At 48.7% G+C, this 20,709-nt stretch overlaps 1 protein-coding gene and 1 pseudogene across 1 annotated transcript in view; one reads left to right on the plus strand and one right to left on the minus strand.

Moving 5' to 3' along the window:
• LOC124021220 overlaps positions 1-1,849 on the plus strand; it is a 6,644-nt pseudogene extending 4,795 nt beyond the window's left edge.
• A 12,148-nt stretch (positions 1,850-13,997) lies between these two features.
• LOC124021221 (E3 ubiquitin-protein ligase ZNF598-like) overlaps positions 13,998-20,709 on the minus strand; it is a 46,565-nt gene continuing 39,853 nt past the window's right edge. Inside the window, 1 exon segment of the mRNA XM_046336566.1 lies at positions 13,998-14,800. Within this exon segment, the coding sequence (XP_046192522.1) occupies positions 14,435-14,800 (366 nt within the window). The 3' untranslated portion in view covers positions 13,998-14,434.

Below are 20,709 nucleotides of genomic sequence, written 5' to 3' on the forward strand. Positions count from 1 at the left end.
CTGTGGCATTGTACTTCTCATTCTTCTCCATCCTCACCTGGGTACACACACACCTGGATACATACACACCCCCTATAGCTGCTCCAGGGGCACTGCACTGTGGCATTGTACTTCTCATTCTTCTCCATCCTCACCTGGGTACACACACACCTGGATACATACACACCCCTATAGCTGCTCCAGGGGCACTGCACTGTGGCATTGTACTTCTCATTCTTCTCCATCCTCCTGGGTACCTACTCTTCCTCCTGGATACCTCCTACTCCCTCTTCCTGCTCCAGGGGCACTGCTCTGTGGCATTGTACTTCTTCATTCTTCTCCATCCTCACCTTCTTCACACCTCCTCTTCATTCATTCACACCCCTCTTCATTCTCCAGGGCACTGCACTGTGGCATTGTACTTCTCTTTTTCTGCTCCTCCTCTTCCTTATTCTTCCTCCTCTCTTCCTCCTACTCTTCTTCATTCTTCTCCTCCTCCTCTTCCTTCTCCTCCTGCTCCTCTTCCTTCTTCTCCTCCTCCTCTTCCTTCTTCTCCTCCTCCTCTTCCTTCTTCCCTCCTCCTCTTCCTTCTTCTCCTCCTCCTCTTCCTCCTTCTCCTCTTCATTCTTCTCCTCCTCCTCTTCCTTCCTTCCCCTCCTCCTCTTCATTCTTCTCCTCCTCCTCTCCTTCTTCCTCCTCCTCTTCCTTCTTCTCCTCTTCATTCTTCTCCTCCTCCTCTTCTTCTTCTTCTCCTCCCCTCTTCATTCTTCTCCTCTCCTCCTCTTCCTTCTCCCTCCCCCTCTTCCTTCTTCTCCTCCTCCTCTTCATTCTTCTTCTCCTCCTCCTCTTCATTCTTCTCCTCCTCCTCTTCATTCTTCTCCTCCTCCTCTTCCTTCTCCTCCTCTTCCTTCTTCTCTTCTCCTCCTCCTCTTCATTCTTCCTCCTCCTCTTCATTCTTCTTCCCTCCTCTTCATTCTTCTTCTCCTCCTCTTCCTTCTCCTCCTCCTCTTCATTCTTCCCCTCCTCCTCTTCATTCTTCCCCTCCTCCTCTTCATTCTTCCCCTCCTCCTCTTCCTTCTTCTCCTCCTCCTCTTCATTCTTCCCCCCTCCTCTTCATTCTTCTCCTTCCTCCCCTTCATTCTTCTCCCCTCCTCCTCTTCATTCTTCTCTCCTCCTCTTCATTCTTCTCTCTCCTCCTCTTCATTCTTCCCCTCCTCTTCTTCTTCTCCTCCCTCTTCCTTCTTCTCCCCCTCCTTCCTTCTTCTCCCCTCCTCTTCATTCTTCTCCTTCCTCCCCTTCATTCTTCTCCTCCTCCTCCTCTTCATTCTTCTCCTCCTCCTCTTCATTCTTCTCCTACTCCTCTTCATTCTTCTCCTACTCCTCTTCGTTCTTCTCCTACTCCTCTTCGTTCTTCTCCTACTCCTCTTCATTCTTCTCCTACTCCTCTTCATTCTTCTCCTCCTCCTCTTCCTTCTCCTCCTCCTCTTCGTTCTTCTCCTCCTCCTCTTCATTCTTCTCCTCCTCCTCTTCCTTCTTCTCCTCCTCCTCTTCCTTCTTCTCCCCCTCCTCTTCCTTCTTCTCCTCCTCCTTTCCTTCTCATTATTCTCCTTCTCATCTTCCTCCTCATTCTTCTTCTCTCCTTGTTCTTCTTCTCCCTCCAGGCTGGTCTGACAGTGCGTGCAGTCCAGAAATATCTCCTGGGAACAGACATGACCCTCTTCACCACCGACCACATGGACGGAGTCGCCCGGTAACACCATACCCCCCACCACCACCGGGGCGCCATCGAGCCCAGCGACAACTACCAGAGCCCCCGTTCACAGAGGGGCTGGAAGCCCCTGCCCCCACATACCAGGTCCCCATATACTAGTCCCTCCCTGTCCCACATACTAGTCCCTCCCTGTCCTCATATACTAGTCCCTCCCTGTCCTCAACTCCCTGTCCCCCTAGTCCCTCCCTGTCCCCATATACTTGTCCCTTCCTGTCCCCATATACTAGTCCCTCCCTGTCCCACATACTAGTCCCTCCCTGTCCTCATATACTAGTCCCTCCCTGTCCCCCTAGTCCCTCCCTGTCCCCCTAGTCCCTCCCTGTCCTCAACTCCCTGTCTCCATAGTCCCTTCCTGTCCCCATATACTAGTCCCTCCCTGTCCTCAACTCCCTGTCCCCCTAGTCCCTCCCTGTCCCACATACTAGTCCCTCCCTGTCCCTGCTGGAAGTGCTGAAGGGGACCTAGTTACATGTACAGTCCCTCCATGGTAATGTTTTGAAGGGGATATTCTGTTCTTGGGTTCGGTGTTATCTGCATGTTCTGTAAGACTGACTAAGTGCCAAACTGTCTTGTGTGTCTGACAGTGACTGTAGATAGTAACTTTCACCACTATGATGTTACCGTGACCAAGTGTAATATCTCCCTCCACCCAGTAGCCACTCTGCCGACCAGAGTCATACACTATTCCCTATGTAGTGCATTAATGATGGCCAGCTGAGCCTTTACCACCAGTGCACTTTGTCAGGTAATAGTGGTTTCAGATGCGCCCTAAACTAATGTGTGCAAACATCACAGAAGATTCTGGCTTGTTTATGTTTACATTCTAGAAGTGGTTTGTTCACATTTAGAAGCTATTTATTTACGTTCTAGAAGCTATTTATTTACGTTCTAGAAGCGGTTTGTTTACGTTCTAGAAGCGGTTTGTTTACATTCTAGAAGTGGTTTGTTCACATTTAGAAGCTATTTATTTACGTTCTAGAAGCGGTTTATTTACGTTCTAGAAGCGGTTTGTTTACATTCTAGAAGTGGTTTGTTTACATTTAGAAGCTGTTTATTTATGATCTAGAAGCGGTTTGTTTATGTTCTAGAATCTTTTTCTGTTTCTTTTCTAGAAGCTGTTTGTCATTCTGCAAGCTGCCAAACTGCCCTGCTAGTTGTCTTCCTTCACAGGGCATCAGTCAGTCAGATACCCAGAGATAAACTAGACATACCATGATGGCTCTTTATTACTCTATATACCCTGGGTCTCTCTAAATCTGCTCTGTGAAATACAACCGTGCCCATTGTTACCATGGTGACAACACACCCACACACACTCACTAGTGAACCTCACTGCCCAGTGTGTGTGTGTCTGGTGTGTGTGTGTGTGTGTGGTATTTGTTGTTTCAGGTCTGAAGAAAAAGACAAGTAAAGTGTTCTTCTTCTTTTGTTGGTGGTGTTCCGGAGCAGAGGTGTTCCGGAACAGAGGTGTTCCGGAACAGTCTGTCTCACCATCTTGTACAGTGTCTCTAGGTGAAGCCTAGACATTACATGTCACTGTCTGTATTGACAGTCATATTACATATTATATTACAATTCAAGAGGTTGTGTGTTTGTAGATATAACAGTCAACAGATGAATATAATGCTGAATATAACTGACCTCCAGAAAGCCTTGTCTGTGGTGCCATCTGCTCCTTGTAACACTAGCGGTGTAACAGCGCCCTCTAGCTGCCGAGGGACTCAAGCTTTTAATTAAAGGCCCAATGCTGCAGCTGTTTTTTATCTGAATATCAAATAATTTCTGACGAATTAGTACATTTCTGTGATTCCTTTTGACCATTTTAATTGAAAACAAACAAAAAATAGCTTCTTAGCAAAGAGTAATATATCAAGCAATAATTTTGCTAGGACTGTCGGAGTGGTGAGGGGCAAACTAGCTGTTATTGGCAGAGAGATGTCGAACTCTATTGGTCTATTAACTAATTAACCGCCTGGTGACGTCACCAGGCAGGCCAAAACTCCATCCCAACAAAACAGACTGAAATTTCAGACGGTCTTTTCAAACAGCTCTTCAACTAAAACGGCGTTATGAATTTCACAGTATTATTCCAACATCATAGCGTGGAAATATATCAAACACAGGAAAGTTTTTGACTGCCTTGGGCCTTTAAAATACGTTTAACAGTGATGAATGTAATATTGTGTGGGCAAAATGTTCTGTTGAATTCTGTGTAATTGTGGATTTTGATTTAAAAGAGCCGTTTGTTTTGATTTTAAAATTCATTTGATCTGAATTGATATGGAAAAACGTTGATTTACCCCTTAAAAACCCCGAAAGGTTGAATAAATGGACTTACACATAGGACCTACAGTATAATGAACAGAGTTCTATGTTCAGATGAAGAGGATTTTCAGTATGTAGATCAGGGCAACTCAAGGATGGCCAATATACAGCACCAGTCAAAAGGTTGGACACACCGACTCATTCCAGGGTTTTTATTTATTTGTATGACTATTTTCTACATTGTAGAATAATTAGTGAAGACATCAAAACGATTAAATAATCCCTATTAATGTAGAATGTCCTCTGGGTCGAATAGACCTATTAAGGATTAATCGTATAACTTTTTTAAATGTATTCCCTTTTACATGTGGCATAAACACAACCAGTCATGTTTTCAGCTGATGGTCAAACAATCACTTCCCTAAAGGTGCTCCTGTTGGCTTGCCGCGCATGTTTGTCCACTGTGCGCCGGTCGTTTGATGAATGGAAAGAGCTCTGCTACAAAATAAAGGAGAAGTGTAATGACATTCAGCGATTGTCAACCATTAGGCTTGTAGTCTGAATGGATGCGTCCGCTGCTGTAAGAGCGCGTCGCAGTCTGTCTCTCTGTCTTGGTAGAAATGTTGGCGAACGCAATTTGGAGGGAATTTACTGCCCGTTTTAATGTCAATTCGCTCATTTTCATGCAGCTGACATGCGGTAATGTTAATCCTTAAGAGTTTGAGTTTAGTGCGTCAATCTCAGTAACACAAAAATCCCCATCAAAACGTGTCAGTTTAAAGATAGAGATTGTTATTTTTGCCTGGGCTCAATGTACCGCATCCTCCTGTCGGGATTCCGCATCAGCGGGGGAAGGTGGCCGAGCTAAAGCAGTGTTTTGACAGAACATGAGACATCCCGAAAATCAGAGAACCGTTCGGGCTTCTCCGTTTAGCTCTACGGAACCCCACAAGTGTCATAGGACTCCTCTGAAGGTAACCAGCTACCGGTACAAAAACAATCAATAAATGGAAGTATGGAGGTAGTTTTGTTAAATATGTCCAAAAAACTACAATATTTCCTGATCTTATAACTCCTAGATATACAGAACCAATCAAACGTTTGGACACACCCACTCATTCAATTATGTTTTATTTTTTTAACTGTTTTCTACATTGTAGAATAATAGTGAAGAATAGTCAACTATGAAACAACACATGGAATCATGTAGTTACCAAGAAAGTGTTAAACAAATCAAAATATATTTTACATTTGAGATTCTTCAAAGTAGCCACCCTTTGCCTTGATGATAGCTTTGCACACGTTTGGCATTCTCTCAACCAGCTTCACCTGGAATGCTTTTCCAACATTCTTGAAGGAGTTCCCACATATGCTGAGCACTTGTTGGCTGCTTTTCCGTCACTCTGCGATCCAACTCATCCCAAACCATCTCAATTGGGATGAGGTCAGGTGATTGCGGAGGCCAGGTCATCTGATGCAGCACTTCATCACTCTCCTTCGTCAAATTGCCATTACCCAGCCTGGAGGTGTGTTGGGTCATTGTCCTGTTGAAGAAAAGACAGTCCCACTAAGCCCAAACCAGATGGGATGGCGTATCGCTGCAGAATGCTGTGTGCCTTAAATAAATCAGTGTCACCAGCATTTCAGTTGAATACATTCAGTGGGACAACTGACTAGGTATCCCCCTTTCCCAAAGCACCCCTACACCATCACGCCTCCTCCATGCTTCGCGGTGGGAACCACACATGTAGAGATCATCCTTTCAACTACTCTGCGTCTCACAAAGACACGGTTGGAACCAAAGATCTCACATTGGACTCATCAGACCAAAGGACAGATTTCCACTGGTCTAATGTCCATTGCTTGTGTTTCTTGGCCCAAGCAAGTCTCTTCTTCTTATTGATGCCCTTTAGAAGTGGTTTCTTTGCAGCAATTCAACCATGAAGGTCTGATTCACACAGTCGCCTCTGAACAGTTGATGTTGAGATGTGTCTGTTACTTGAATTCTGTGAAGCATTTATTTGGGCTGCAATCTGAAGTGAGGTTACCTGTAAGCTCTTTGCTTCTTGCCATAATGTGGACTTGGTCTTTTACCAAATAGGACCAACTTCTGTATACCAACCCTACCTTGTCACAACACAACTGATTGGCTCAAACGCATTAAGAAGGAAAGAAACTTAACAAATTAACTTTTAACAAGGCACACCTGTTAATTGAAAAAGCATTCCAGGTGACTACCTCACGAAGCTGGTTGAGAGAATGCCAAGAGTGCAAAGCTGCCATCAAGGCAATATATATTTTGATTTATTTAACACTTTTTTGGTTACTACATGATTCCATATGTGTTATTTCATCATTTTGACATCTTCACTATTATTCTACAATGTAGAAAATAGTAAAAAATAAAGAAAAGCCCTGGAATGAGGAGGTGTGTCCAAACTTTTGACCGGTACTGTAGGACAGACACTTCAAAAACCTTGTTTTGCCATTGCTGAATGTGTTATTCAATGTGTTTTTATGGGTCATTAGTAGTAACAATAAATATTAAAGGCCTAATTCAATATTTGAAATGGCTCCATACGGAACACAGCTCTACACATCACAGCAGCGTGTCTGTTCTATATCCTATAGTTCTATGTTGTGTTGATGTTCTCAGTACTCTAGTCTGAGTGATAGAGGGGTCTGGAGACAGGGAGGAGGGGTCTGGAGACAGGGAGGAGGGGTCTGGGAGACAGGGAGGAGGGGTCTGGAGACAGGGAGGAGGGGTCTGGAGACAGGGAGGAGGGGTCTGGAGACAGGGAGGAGGGGTCTGGAGACAGGAGGAGGGGTCTGGAGACAGGGGAGGGGTCTGGAGACAGGGAGGAGGGGTCTGGAGACAGGAGGAGGGGTCTGGAGACAGGAGGAGGGGTCTGGAGACAGGAGGAGGGGTCTGGAGACAGGGAGGAGGGGTCTGGAGACAGGGAGGAGGGGTCTGGAGACAGGGAGGAGGGGTCTGGAGACAGGGAGGAGGGGTCTGGAGACAGGGAGGAGGGGTCTGGAGACAGGGAGGAGGGGTCTGGAGACAGGGAGGAGGGGTCTGGAGACAGGGAGGAGGGGTCTGGAGACAGGGAGGAGGGGTCTGGAGACAGGGAGGAGGGGTCTGGAGACAGGGAGGAGGGGTCTGGAGACAGGGAGGAGGGGTCTGGAGACAGGGAGGAGGGGTCTGGAGACAGGGAGGAGGGGTCTGGAGACAGGGAGGAGGGGTCTGGAGACAGGGAGGAGGGGTCTGGAGACAGGGAGGAGGGGTCTGGTCTGTAGAATAAGGAATCATTTCAGATCAACTCATTTCTGTCCTGTTGATCCTCCTAAACACTCTGCCTGTGTGTGTGTGTCCACTTCAGTGCTGTTGGTAGTAAAGTATCTCAGTGTGTATTATAGAAGTGGTCGTAAAGCCGTCTGTAGTGCTTCAGTATTATAATAACTGTTGGAAATGGACCAATCACATGTGTAAATCGCTCTGGATAAGAGCGTCTGCTAAATGACTTAAATGTAAATGATCTGACCCTGGTTGTTGTTTTTAAAGGTGTAGCACCTCAATGTGCCCATTACGTACAGAGGTCCATCCATTGTTCTCCTCTCTGAATGTCTGACTGCTGTCAGATCACCTCACTGAAATAAAGCAGAACATTTTACATGACTGGTCTCTGTTGTGTTACTTCTATAAAGGTCCCCCTTCTTTTGTGTTACGTCCATAAAGGTCCCCCCTTCTGTTGTGTTACGTCCATAAAGGTCCCTCTTCTGTTGTGTTACGTCCATAAAGGTCCCCCCTTCTGTTGTGTTACGTCCATTAAGGTCCCCCCTTCTGTTGTGTTACGTCCATAAAGGTCCCCCCTTCTGTTGTGTTACGTCCATAAAGGTCCCCCCTTCTGTTGTGTTACGTCCATAAAGGTCCCCCCTTCTGTTGTGTTACGTCCATTAAGGTCCCCCCTTCTGTTGTGTTACGTCCATTAAGGTTCCCCTTCTGTTGTGTTACGTCCATTAAGGTCCCCCTTCTGTTGTGTTACGTCCATTAAGGTCCCCCCTTCTGTTGTGTTACGTCCATAAAGGTCCCCCCTTCTGTTGTGTTACGTCCATATACGTAAATATTCAGATATCCCTTTGTTTTGAGACTCAAAATTGAGGTCAGGTGCTTCCTGTTTCCATTGATCATCCTTGAGATGTTTCTACAACTTGATTGTAGTCCACCTGTGATAAATTCAATTGATTGGACATGATTTGGAAATGCTAGGACCTCCTCTAACACTAGGGTAGGGGACAGGGTAGGACCTCCTCTAACACTAGGGTAGGGGACAGGGTAGGACCTCCTCTAACACTAGGGTAGGGGACAGGGTCGGACCTCCTCTAACACTAGGGTAGGGGACAGGGTAGGACCTCCTCTAACACTAGGGTAGGGGACAGGGTAGGACCTCCTCTAACACTAGGGTAGGGGACAGGGTAGGACCTCCTCTAACACTAGGGTAGGGGACAGGGTAGGACCTCCTCTAACACTAGGGTAGGGTAGGACCTCCTCTAACACTAGGGTAGGGGACAGACTAGGACCTCCTCTAACACTAGGGTAGGGGACAGACTAGGACCTCCTCTAACACTAGGGTAGGGGACAGACTAGGACCTCCTCTAACACTAGGGTAGGGGACAGACTAGGACCTCCTCTAACACTAGGGTGGGGGACAGACTAGGACCTCCTCTAACACTAGGGTAGGGGACAGACTAGGACCTCCTCTAACACTAGGGTAGGGGACAGGGTAGGACCTCCTCTAACACTAGGGTAGGGGACAGACTAGGACCTCCTCTAACACTAGGGTAGGGGACAGACTAGGACCTCCTCTAACACTAGGGTAGGGGACAGGGTAGGACCTCCTCTAACACTAGGGTAGGGGACAGGGTAGGACCTCCTCTAACACTAGGGTAGGGGACAGGGTAGGACCTCCTCTAACACTAGGGTAGGGGCCAGGGTAGGACCTCCTCTAACACTAGGGTAGGGGCCAGGGTAGGACCTCCTCTAACACTAGGGTAGGGGACAGGGTAGGACCTCCTCTAACACTAGGGTAGGGGACAGGGTAGGACCTCCTCTAACACTAGGGTAGGGGACAGACTAGGACCTCCTCTAACACTAGGGTAGGGGACAGGGTAGGACCTCCTCTAACACTAGGGTAGGGGACAGGGTAGGACCTCCTCTAACACTAGGGTAGGGGACAGGGTAGGACCTCCTCTAACACTAGGGTAGGGGACAGGGTAGGACCTCCTCTAACACTAGGGTAGGGGACAGGGTAGGACCTCCTCTAACACTAGGGTAGGGGACAGACTAGGACCTCCTCTAACACTAGGGTAGGGGACAGACTAGGACCTCCTCTAACACTAGGGTGGGGGACAGACTAAGACCTCCTCTAACACTAGGGTGGGGGACAGACTAGGACCTCCTCTAACACTAGAGTAGGGGACAGGGTAGGACCTCCTCTAACACTAGAGTAGGGGACAGGGTAGGACCTCCTCTAACACTAGGGTAGGGGACAGGGTAGGACCTCCTCTAACACTAGGGTAGGGGCCAGGGTAGGACCTCCTCTAACACTAGGGTAGGGGACAGGGTAGGACCTCCTCTAACACTAGGGTAGGGGACAGGGTAGGACCTCCTCTAACACTAGGGTAGGGGACAGGGTAGGACCTCCTCTAACACTAGGGTAGGGGCCAGGGTAGGACCTCCTCTAACACTAGGGTAGGGACAGGGTAGGACCTCCTCTAACACTAGGGTAGGGGACAGGGTAGGACCTCCTCTAACACTAGGGTAGGGGACAGGGTAGGACCTCCTCTAACACTAGGGTAGGGGACAGGGTAGGACCTCCTCTAACACTAGGGTAGGGGACAGGGTAGGACCTCCTCTAACACTAGGGTAGGGGACAGAATAGGACCTCCTCTAACACTAGGGTAGGGGACAGGGTAGGACCTCCTCTAACACTAGGGTAGGGGACAGGGTAGGACCTCCTCTAACACTAGGGTAGGGGACAGGGTAGGACCTCCTCTAACACTAGGGTAGGGACCAGGGTAGGACCTCCTCTAACACTAGGGTAGGGAACAGGGTAGGACCTCCTCTAACACTAGGGTAGGGGACAGGGTAGGACCTCCTCTAACACTAGGGTAGGGGACAGGGTAGGACCTCCTCTAACACTAGGGTAGGGGACAGGGTAGGACCTCCTCTAACAATAGGGTAGGGGACAGGGTAGGACCTCCTCTAACACTAGGGTAGGGGACAGGGTAGGACCTCCTCTAACACTAGGGTAGGGGACAGGGTAGGACCTCCTCTAACACTAGGGTAGGGGACAGACTAGGACCTCCTCTAACACTAGGGTAGGGGGCAGGGTAGGACCTCCTCTAACACTAGGGTAGGGGACAGACTAGGACCTCCTCTAACACTAGGGTAATAGGGTAATACAGAAGACAAATAGACCAAAATGGACCAAAGCTGTTTAATCAAAATTGGGGCAAACAGAAATATTCTGGTTTTATATGATGTGGGTTTACAGACTGGTTGTGGGTTTACAGACTGGTTGTGGGTTTACAGACTGGTTGTGGGTTTACAGACTGGTTGAGAGAGAGACAGACAGAAGAGAAACAGTCCGACTCCCTCCAGACTGCCGTCCCAAACAGTCCGACTCCCTCCAGACTGCCGTCCCAAACAGTCCGACTCCCTCCAGACTGCCGTCCCAAACAGTCCGACTCCCTCCAGACTGCCGTCCCAAACAGTCCGACTCCCTCCAGACTGCCGTGCCAAACAGTCCGACTCCCTCCAGACTGCCGTCCCAAACAGTTCGACTCCCTCCAGACTGCCGTCCCAAACAGTCCGACTCCCTCCAGACTAGTAGAGGGTCTGACTGTCTCCTCTCTGAGGGAGTAGTAGATGGTCTGACTGTCTCCTCTCTGAGGGAGTAGTAGAGGGTCTGACTGTCTCCGAGGGAGTAGTAGATGGTCTGACTGTCTCCAAGGGAGTAGTAGATGGTCTGACTGTCTCCAAGGGAGTAGTAGATGGTCTGACTGTCTCCTCTCTGAGGGAGTAGTCTGACTGTCTCCTCTCTGAGGGAGTAGTAGAGGGTCTGACTGTCTCCGAGGGAGTAGTAGATGGTCTGACTGTCTCCGAGGGAGTAGTAGATGGTCTGACTGTCTCCGAGGGAGTAGTAGATGGTCTGACTGTCTCCGAGGGAGTAGTAGATGGTCTGACTGTCTCCGAGGGAGTAGTAGATGGTCTGACTGTCTCCGAGGGAGTAGTAGATGGTCTGACTGTCTCCGAGGGAGTAGTAGATGGTCTGACTGTCTCCGAGGGAGTAGTAGATGGTCTGACTGTCTCCTCTCTGAGGGAGTAGTAGAGGGTCTGACTGTCTCCGAGGGCGTAGTAGAGGGTCTGACTGTCTCCTCTCTGAGGGAGTAGTAGAGGGTCTGACTGTCTCCTCTCTGAGGGAGTAGTAGAGGGTCTGACTGTCTCCTCTCTGAGGGAGTAGTAGATGGTCTGACTGTCTCCGAGGGAGTAGTAGAGGGTCTGACTGTCTCCTCTCTGAGGGAGTAGTAGAGGGTCTGACTGTCTCCGAGGGAGTAGTAGATGGTCTGACTGTCTCCGAGGGAGTAGTAGATGGTCTGACTGTCTCCGAGGGAGTAGTAGATGGTCTGACTGTCTCCGAGGGAGTAGTAGATGGTCTGACTGTCTCCGAGGGAGTAGTAGATGGTCTGACTGTCTCCGAGGGAGTAGTAGATGGTCTGACTGTCTCCGAGGGAGTAGTAGATGGTCTGACTGTCTCCGAGGGAGTAGTAGATGGTCTGACTGTCTCCGAGGGAGTAGTAGATGGTCTGACTGTCTCCGAGGGAGTAGTAGATGGTCTGACTGTCTCCGAGGGAGTAGTAGATGGTCTGACTGTCTCCGAGGGAGTAGTAGATGGTCTGACTGTCTCCGAGGGAGTAGTAGATGGTCTGACTGTCTCCGAGGGAGTAGTAGAGGGTCTGACTGTCTCGAGGGAGTAGTAGAGGGTCTGACTGTCTCCGAGGGAGTAGTAGATGGTCTGACTGTCTCAGAGGGAGTAGTAGATGGTCTGACTGTCTCCGAGGGAGTAGTAGATGGTCTGACTGTCTCGAGGGAGTAGTAGATGGTCTGACTGTCTCGAGGGAGTAGTAGATGGTCTGACTGTCTCGAGGGAGTAGTAGAGGGTCTGACTGTCTCGAGGGAGTAGTAGAGGGTCTGACTGTCTCCTCTCTGAGGGAGTAGTACATGGTCTGACTGTCTCCTCTCTGAGGGAGTAGTAGAGGGTCTGACTGTCTCCGAGGGAGTAGTAGATGGTCTGACTGTCTCGAGGGAGTAGTAGAAGGTCTGACTGTCTCCGAGGGAGTAGTAGAAGGTCTGACTGTCTCGAGGGAGTAGTAGAAGGTCTGACTGTCTCCGAGGGAGTAGTAGAGGGTCTGACTGTCTCCGAGGGAGTAGTAGAGGGTCTGACTGTCTCCTCTCCGAGGGAGTAGTAGAGGGTCTGACTGTCTCCTCTCCGAGGGAGTAGTAGAGGGTCTGACTGTCTCCTCTCCGAGGGAGTAGTAGAGGGTCTGACAGTCTCCGAGGGAGTAGTAGATGGTCTGACTGTCTCCGAGGGAGTAGTAGAAGGTCTGACTGTCTCCGAGGGAGTAGTAGAGGGTCTGACTGTCTCCTCTCCGAGGGAGTAGTAGAGGGTCTGACTGTCTCCTCTCCGAGGGAGTAGTAGAGGGTCTGACTGTCTCGAGGGAGTAGTAGAGGGTCTGACTGTCTCGAGGGAGTAGTAGAGGGTCTGACTGTCTCCGAGGGAGTAGTAGATGGTCTGACTGTCTCCTCTCTGAGGGAGTAGTAGAGGGTCTGACTGTCTCGAGGGAGTAGTATAGGGTCTGACTGTCTCCGAGGGAGTAGTAGACGGTCTGACTGTCTCCTCTCCGAGGGAGTAGTAGAGGGTCTGACTGTCTCCTCTCTGAGGGAGTAGTAGAGGGTCTGACTGTCTCCTCTCTGAGGGAGTAGTAGAGGGTCTGACTGTCTCCTCTCTGAGGGAGTAGTAGAGGGTCTGACTGTCTCCTCTCCGAGGGAGTAGTAGAAGGTCTGACTGTCTCCGAGGGAGTAGTAGAGGGTCTGACTGTCTCCTCTCTGAGGGAGTAGTAGAGGGTCTGACTGTCTCCTCTCTGAGGGAGTAGTAGAGGGTCTGACTGTCTCCGAGGGAGTAGTAGATGGTCTGACTGTCTCCTCTCTGAGGGAGTAGTAGAGGGTCTGACTGTCTCGAGGGAGTAGTAGAGGGTCTGACTGTCTCGAGGGAGTAGTAGAGGGTCTGACTGTCTCCGAGGGAGTAGTAGATGGTCTGACTGTCTCCTCTCCGAGGGAGTAGTAGAGGGTCTGACTGTCTCCTCTCTGAGGGAGTAGTAGAGGGTCTGACTGTCTCCTCTCCGAGGGAGTAGTAGAGGGTCTGACTGTCTCCTCTCCGAGGGAGTAGTAGAAGGTCTGACTGTCTCCGAGGGAGTAGTAGAGGGTCTGACTGTCTCCGAGGGAGTAGTAGAGGGTCTGACTGTCTCTGAGGGAGTAGTAGAAGGTCTGACTGTCTCGAGGGAGTAGTAGAGGGTCTGACTGTCTCGAGGGAGTAGTAGAGGGTCTGACTGTCTCCTCTCCGAGGGAGTAGTAGAGGGTCTGACTGTCTCCTCTCTGAGGGAGTAGTAGAGGGTCTGACTGTCTCCGAGGGAGTAGTAGATGGTCTGACTGTCTCCGAGGGAATAGTAGAGGGTCTGACTGTCTCCGAGGGAGTAGTAGAGGGTCTGACTGTCTACGAGGGAGTAGTAGAAGGTCTGACTGTCTCCGAGGGAGTAGTAGAAGGTCTGACTGTCTCGAGGGAGTAGTAGAGGGTCTGACTGTCTCTGAGGGAGTAGTAGAGGGTCTGACTGTCTCTGAGGGAGTAGTAGAGGGTCTGACTGTCTCTGAGGGAGTAGTAGAGGGTCTGACTGTCTCTGAGGGAGTAGTAGAGGGTCTGACTTAATAAACTCTCCTCAGTCATCAAACCTGATAAAACAACTGTCACTCCTTCAACACTTTATCAACATCATGGAAATGTGATCAGAAGAGAGGGGGGAGAAAAATCAAATATATAGAACCATTCTTCTTATTAATACACAACATGTGGTACTTGTAGGGCCCTCCAGGTTCGGGTCTCCAGGCTGGGTCCAGGTCCAGCCGGAATCACACCGGCAACATCTGGCAACCAGAATTAAGTTCAACCTCCTGCTGGCCCCAGCCTCGCCATCAAATACACTACCCAACGTCCTCTCTGGCCATGGTCACCATGGAAACAGGCTCCCCCTGAATGGCAACAGGCAGGGCTGTGATTGGGCAGTGTGCATGTCTGTCCCAGGCCAGGGCTAGCTGATGATGCGGCTGATGTCCTGCAGGGAGGGGAAGTCCTCGTTGTCCCCCAGGTGCAAGGTCTTATGGGAGTTGAAGTCTTTAGGGTCCAGCACCTGGCAGCAGGTGGGGCATACCTGGCAGTCCAGCGCGGCTGCATTAGAGATGGCGCTGGAGGGGGTCTGCCAGGCACTCTTCCTGTTCTTCCTGGTCCCGCCTCCTCCCTGTCTTTCCATGGCCCGGTCGTCTGCGTGGGCCGTCAGCAGCTCCTGCTGTTTCCTCGTGTCAGGAAGTAGCACCAGCAGCTCATTGAAGACGCCGCCAAAGTTGTCCCCTAACAGAGTCCTACAGCTCTGGTGGTACAGCACGGCTGACATCAGACCCTGTTAGAGAGAGAGATGTTAGGGTTAGGGTCTACATCAGACCCTGTTAGAGAGAGAGAGATGTTAGGGTTAGGGTCTACATCAGACCCTGTTAGAGAGAGATGTTAGGGTTAGGGTCTACATCAGACCCTGTCAGAGAGAGAGATGTTAGGGTTAGGGTCTACATCAGACCCTGTTAGAGAGAGAGATGTTAGGGTCTACATCAGACCCTGTTAGAGAGAGAGATGTTAGGGTTAGGGTCTACATCAGACCCTGTTAGAGAGAGAGATGTTAGGGTTAGGGTCTACATCAGACCCTGTCAGAGAGATGTTAGGGTTAGGGTCTACATCAGACCCTGTTAGAGAGAGAGATGTTAGGGTCTACATCAGACCCTGTTAGAGAGATGTTAGGGTCTACATCAGACCCTGTCAGAGAGAGATGTTAGGGTTAGGGTCTACATCAGACCCTGTTAGAGAGAGATGTTAGGGTCTACATCAGACCCTGTTAGAGAGAGAGAGATGTTAGGGTTAGGGTCTACATCAGACCCTGTTAGAGAGAGATGTTAGGGTCTACATCAGACCCTGTTAGAGAGAGAGAGATGTTAGGGTTAGGGTCTACATCAGACCCTGTCAGAGAGAGAGAGATGTTAGGGTTAGGGTCTACATCAGACCCTGTTAGAGAGAGAGATGTTAGGGTCTACATCAGACCCTGTTAGAGAGAGAGATATGTTAGGGTTAGGGTCTACATCAGACCCTGTTAGAGAGAGAGAGATGTTAGGGTCTACATCAGACCCTGTTAGAGAGAGATGTTAGGGTCTACATCAGACCCTGTCAGAGAGAGAGAGATGTTAGGGTTAGGGTCTACATCAGACGATGTTAGGGTCTACATCAGACCCTGTCAGAGAGAGAGAGATGTTAGGGTTAGGGTCTACATCAGACCCTGTCAGAGAGAGAGAGATGTTAGGGTTAGGGTCTACATCAGACGATGTTAGGGTCTACATCAGACCCTGTCAGAGAGAGAGAGATGTTAGGGTTAGGGTCTACATCAGACCCTGTTAGAGAGAGATGTTAGGGTCTACATCAGACCCTGTCAGAGAGAGAGATGTTAGGGTTAGGGTCTACATCAGACCCTGTCAGAGAGAGATGTTAGGGTTAGGGTCTACATCAGACCCTGTTAGAGAGAGAGATGTTAGGGTCTACATCAGACCCTGTTAGAGAGAGATATGTTAGGGTTAGGGTCTACATCAGACCCTGTTAGAGAGAGAGAGAGATGTTAGGGTCTACATCAGACCCTGTTAGAGAGAGAGATGTTAGGGTTAGGGTCTACATCAGACCCTGTTAGAGAGAGAGAGATGTTAGGGTCTACATCAGACCCTGTCAGAGAGAGAGAGATGTTAGGGTTAGGGTCTACATCAGACCCTGTTAGAGAGAGAGAGATGTTAGGGTTAGGGTCTACATCAGACCCTGTTAGAGAGAGAGAGATGTTAGGGTCTACATCAGACCCTGTCAGAGAGAGAGAGATGTTAGGGTCTACATCAGACCCTGTTAGAGAGATGTTAGGGTTAGGGTCTACATCAGACCCTGTTAGAGAGAGAGATGTTAGGGTTAGGGTCTACATCAGACCCTGTTAGAGAGAGAGAGATGTTAGGGTCTACATCAGACCCTGTTAGAGAGATGTTAGGGTCTACATCAGACCCTGTTAGAGAGAGAGATGTTAGGGTCTACATCAGACCCTGTTAGAGAGAGAGATGTTAGGGTCTACATCAGACCCTGTTAGAGAGAGAGATGTTAGGGTTAGGGTCTACATCAGACCCTGTTAGAGAGAGCGATGTTAGGGTCTACATCAGACCCTGTTAGAGAGAGAGATGTTAGGGTTAGGGTCTACATCAGACCCTGTTAAAGAGAGAGATGTTAGGGTTAGTGTCTACATCAGACCCTGTCAGAGAGAGAGATGTTAGGGTCTACATCAGACCCTGTTAGAGAGAGATGTTAGGGTCTACATCAGACCCTGTTAGAGAGAGAGAGATGTTAGGGTTAGGGTCTACATCAGACCCTGTTAGAGAGAGAGATGTTAGGGTCTACATCAGACCCTGTTAGAGAGAGAGATGTTAGGGTTAGGGTCTACATCAGACCCTGTTAGAGAGAGAGAGATGTTAGGGTCTACATCAGACCCTGTTAGAGAGAGAGATGTTAGGGTTAGGGTCTACATCAGACCCTGTTAGAGAGAGAGAGATGTTAGGGTCTACATCAGACCCTGTCAGAGAGAGAGAGATGTTAGGGTCTACATCAGACCCTGTTAGAGAGAGAGATGTTAGGGTTAGGGTCTACATCAGACCCTGTTAGAGAGAGAGAGATGTTAGGGTCTACATCAGACGATGTTAGGGTCTACATCAGACCCTGTTAGAGAGAGAGATGTTAGGGTCTACATCAGACCCTGTTAGAGAGAGATGTTAGGGTTAGGGTCTACATCAGACCCTGTTAGAGAGAGAGATGTTAGGGTCTACATCAGACCCTGTTAGAGAGAGAGATGTTAGGGTCTACATCAGACCCTGTTAGAGAGAGAGATGTTAGGGTCTACATCAGACCCTGTTAGAGAGAGAGATGTTAGGGTTAGGGTCTACATCAGACCCTGTTAGAGAGAGATGATGTTAGGGTCTACATCAGACCCTGTTAGAGAGAGAGATGTTAGGGTTAGGGTCTACATCAGACCCTGTTAGAGAGAGAGATGTTAGGGTTAGGGTCTACATCAGACCCTGTTAGAGAGAGAGATGTTAGGGTCTACATCAGACCCTGTTAGAGAGAGAGATGTTAGGGTTAGGGTCTACATCAGACCCTGTTAGAGAGAGAGATGTTAGGGTTAGGGTCTACATCAGACCCTGTCAGAGAGAGAGATGTTAGGGTCTACATCAGACCCTGTTAGAGAGAGAGATGTTAGGGTCTACATCAGACCCTGTTAGAGAGAGAGATGTTAGGGTCTACATCAGACCCTGTTAGAGAGAGAGATGTTAGGGTTAGGGTCTACATCAGACCCTGTTAGAGAGAGAGATGTTAGGGTTAGGGTCTACATCAGACCCTGTTAGAGAGAGAGATGTTAGGGTCTACATCAGACCCTGTTAGAGAGAGAGATGTTAGGGTTAGGGTCTACATCAGACCCTGTTAGAGAGAGAGATGTTAGGGTCTACATCAGACCCTGTTAGAGAGAGAGAGAGATGTTAGGGTCTACATCAGACCCTGTTAGAGAGAGAGAGATGTTAGGGTCTACATCAGACCCTGTTAGAGAGAGAGATGTTAGGGTTAGGGTCTACATCAGACCCTGTTAGAGAGATGTTACAGACTTCACTGTCCCCATGGCAACCAGCTGCTGCTGTGTCACGTACACGTTTAAATACAACTTTTATAAACAGTTTCATACCAATAATAATAGACTAAAACATAGAGTCTATAGGACCATTAGCCTGTTGGTCTATAGGACCATTAGCCTGTTGGTCTATAGGACCATTAGCCTGTTGGTCTATAGGACCATTAGCCTGTTGGTCTATAGGACCATTAGCCTGTTGGTCTATAGGACCATTAGCCTGCTGGTCTATAGGAACATTAGCCTGCTGGTCTATAGGAACATTAGCCTGTTGGTCTATAGGACCATTAGCCTGTTGGTCTATAGGACCATTAGCCTGCTGGTCTATAGGAACATTAGCCTGCTGGTCTATAGGAACACTAGCCTGTTGGTCTATAGGAACATTAGCCTGTTGGTCTATAGGACCATTAGCCTGTTGGTCTATAGGACCATTAGCCTGTTGGTCTATAGGAACATTAGCCTGCTGGTCTATAGGACCATTAGCCTGTTGGTCTATAGGACCATTAGCCTGTTGGTCTATAGGACCATTAGCCTGTTGGTCTAAAGGACCATTAGCCTGTTGGTCTAAAGGACCATTAGCCTGTTGGTCTAAAGGACCATTAGCCTGTTGGTCTATAGGACCATTAGCCTGTTGGTCTATAGGACCATTAGCCTGTTGGTCTATAGGACCATTAGCCTGTTGGTCTATAGGACCATTAGCCTGCTGGTCTATAGGAACATTAGCCTGCTGGTCTATAGGAACATTAGCCTGTTGGTCTATAGGACCATTAGCCTGTTGGTCTATAGGACCATTAGCCTGCTGGTCTATAGGAACATTAGCCTGCTGGTCTATAGGAACACTAGCCTGTTGGTCTATAGGAACATTAGCCTGTTGGTCTATAGGACCATTAGCCTGTTGGTCTATAGGACCATTAGCCTGTTGGTCTATAGGAACATTAGCCTGCTGGTCTATAGGAACACTAGCCTGTTGGTCTATAGGAACACTAGCCTGTTGGTCTATAGGAACACTAGCCTGTTGGTCTATAGGAACACTAGCCTGTTGGTCTATAGGACCATTAGCCTGTTGGTCTATAGGACCATTAGCCTGTTGGTCTATAGGAACACTAGCCTGCTGGTCTATAGGAACACTAGCCTGCTGGTCTATAGGAACATTAGCCTGTTGGTCTATAGGACCATTAGCCTGCTGGTCTATAGGACCATTAGCCTGTTGGTCTATAGGAACATTAGCCTGCTGGTCTATAGGAACATTAGCCTGTTGGTCTATAGGAACATTAGCCTGTTGGTCTATAGGACCATTAGCCTGTTGGTCTATAGGAACACTAGCCTGCTGGTCTATAGGAACATTAGCCTGCTGGTCTATAGGAACATTAGCCTGCTGGTCTATAGGAACATTAGCCTGCTGGTCTATAGGAACATTAGCCTGCTGGTCTATAGGAACATTAGCCTGCTGGTCTATAGGAACAAACACTAGCCTGTTGGTCTATAGGAACATTAGCCTGTTGGTCTATAGGAACATTAGCCTGCTGGTCTATAGGAACATTAGCCTGTTGGTCTATAGGAACATTAGCCTGCTGGTCTATAGGAACACTAGCCTGTTGGTCTATAGGAACATTAGCCTGTTGGTCTATAGGAACACTAGCCTGCTGGTCTATAGGAACACTAGCCTGCTGGTCTATAGGAACATTAGCCTGCTGGTCTATAGGAACACTAGCCTGCTGGTCTATAGGAACACTAGCCTGCTGGTCTATAGGAACACTAGCCTGCTGGTCTATAGGAACATTAGCCTGCTGGTCTATAGGAACATTAGCCTGTTGGTCTATAGGAACACTAGCCTGTTGGTCTATAGGAACACTAGCCTGTTGGTCTATAGGAACATTAGCCTGTTGGTCTATAGGACCATTAGCCTGTTGGTCTATAGGAACACTAGCCTGTTGGTCTATAGGAACATTAGCCTGTTGGTCTATAGGAACATTAGCCTGTTGGTCTATAGGAACATTAGCCTGCTCGTCCTACTGAGTCTATAGGAACACTAGCCTGCTGGTCTATAGGAACACTAGCCTGTTGGTCTATAGGAACATTAGCCTGTTGGTCTATAGGAACATTAGCCTGCTCGTCCTACTGAGTCTATAGGAACATTAGCCTGCTGGTCTTACTGGGTCTATAGGAACATTAGCCTGGTCTTACTGAGTCTATAGTAACATTAGCCTGCTGGCATTACTGAGTCTATAGGAACACTAGCCTGTTGGTCTATAGGAACATTAGCCTGCTGGTCCTACTGAGTCTATAGGAACACTAGCCTGTTGGTCTATAGGAACATTAGCCTGCTGGTCCTACTGAGTCTATAGGAACATTAGCCTGCTGGTCCTACTGAGTCTATAGGAACACTAGCCTGTTGGTCTATAGGAACATTAGCCTGCTGGTCCTACTGAGTCTATAGGAACATTAGCCTGCTGGCCTTACTGGGTCTATAGGAACACTAGCCTGCTGGTCTATAGGAACACTAGCCTGCTGGTCTATAGGAACATTAGCCTGCTGGTCTTACTGAGTCTATAGGAACATTAGCCTGCTGGTCTTAC

This window comes from Oncorhynchus gorbuscha, unplaced genomic scaffold, assembly GCF_021184085.1.
Source record: "Oncorhynchus gorbuscha isolate QuinsamMale2020 ecotype Even-year unplaced genomic scaffold, OgorEven_v1.0 Un_scaffold_1092, whole genome shotgun sequence".
Classification (NCBI taxonomy): domain Eukaryota; kingdom Metazoa; phylum Chordata; class Actinopteri; order Salmoniformes; family Salmonidae; genus Oncorhynchus; species Oncorhynchus gorbuscha.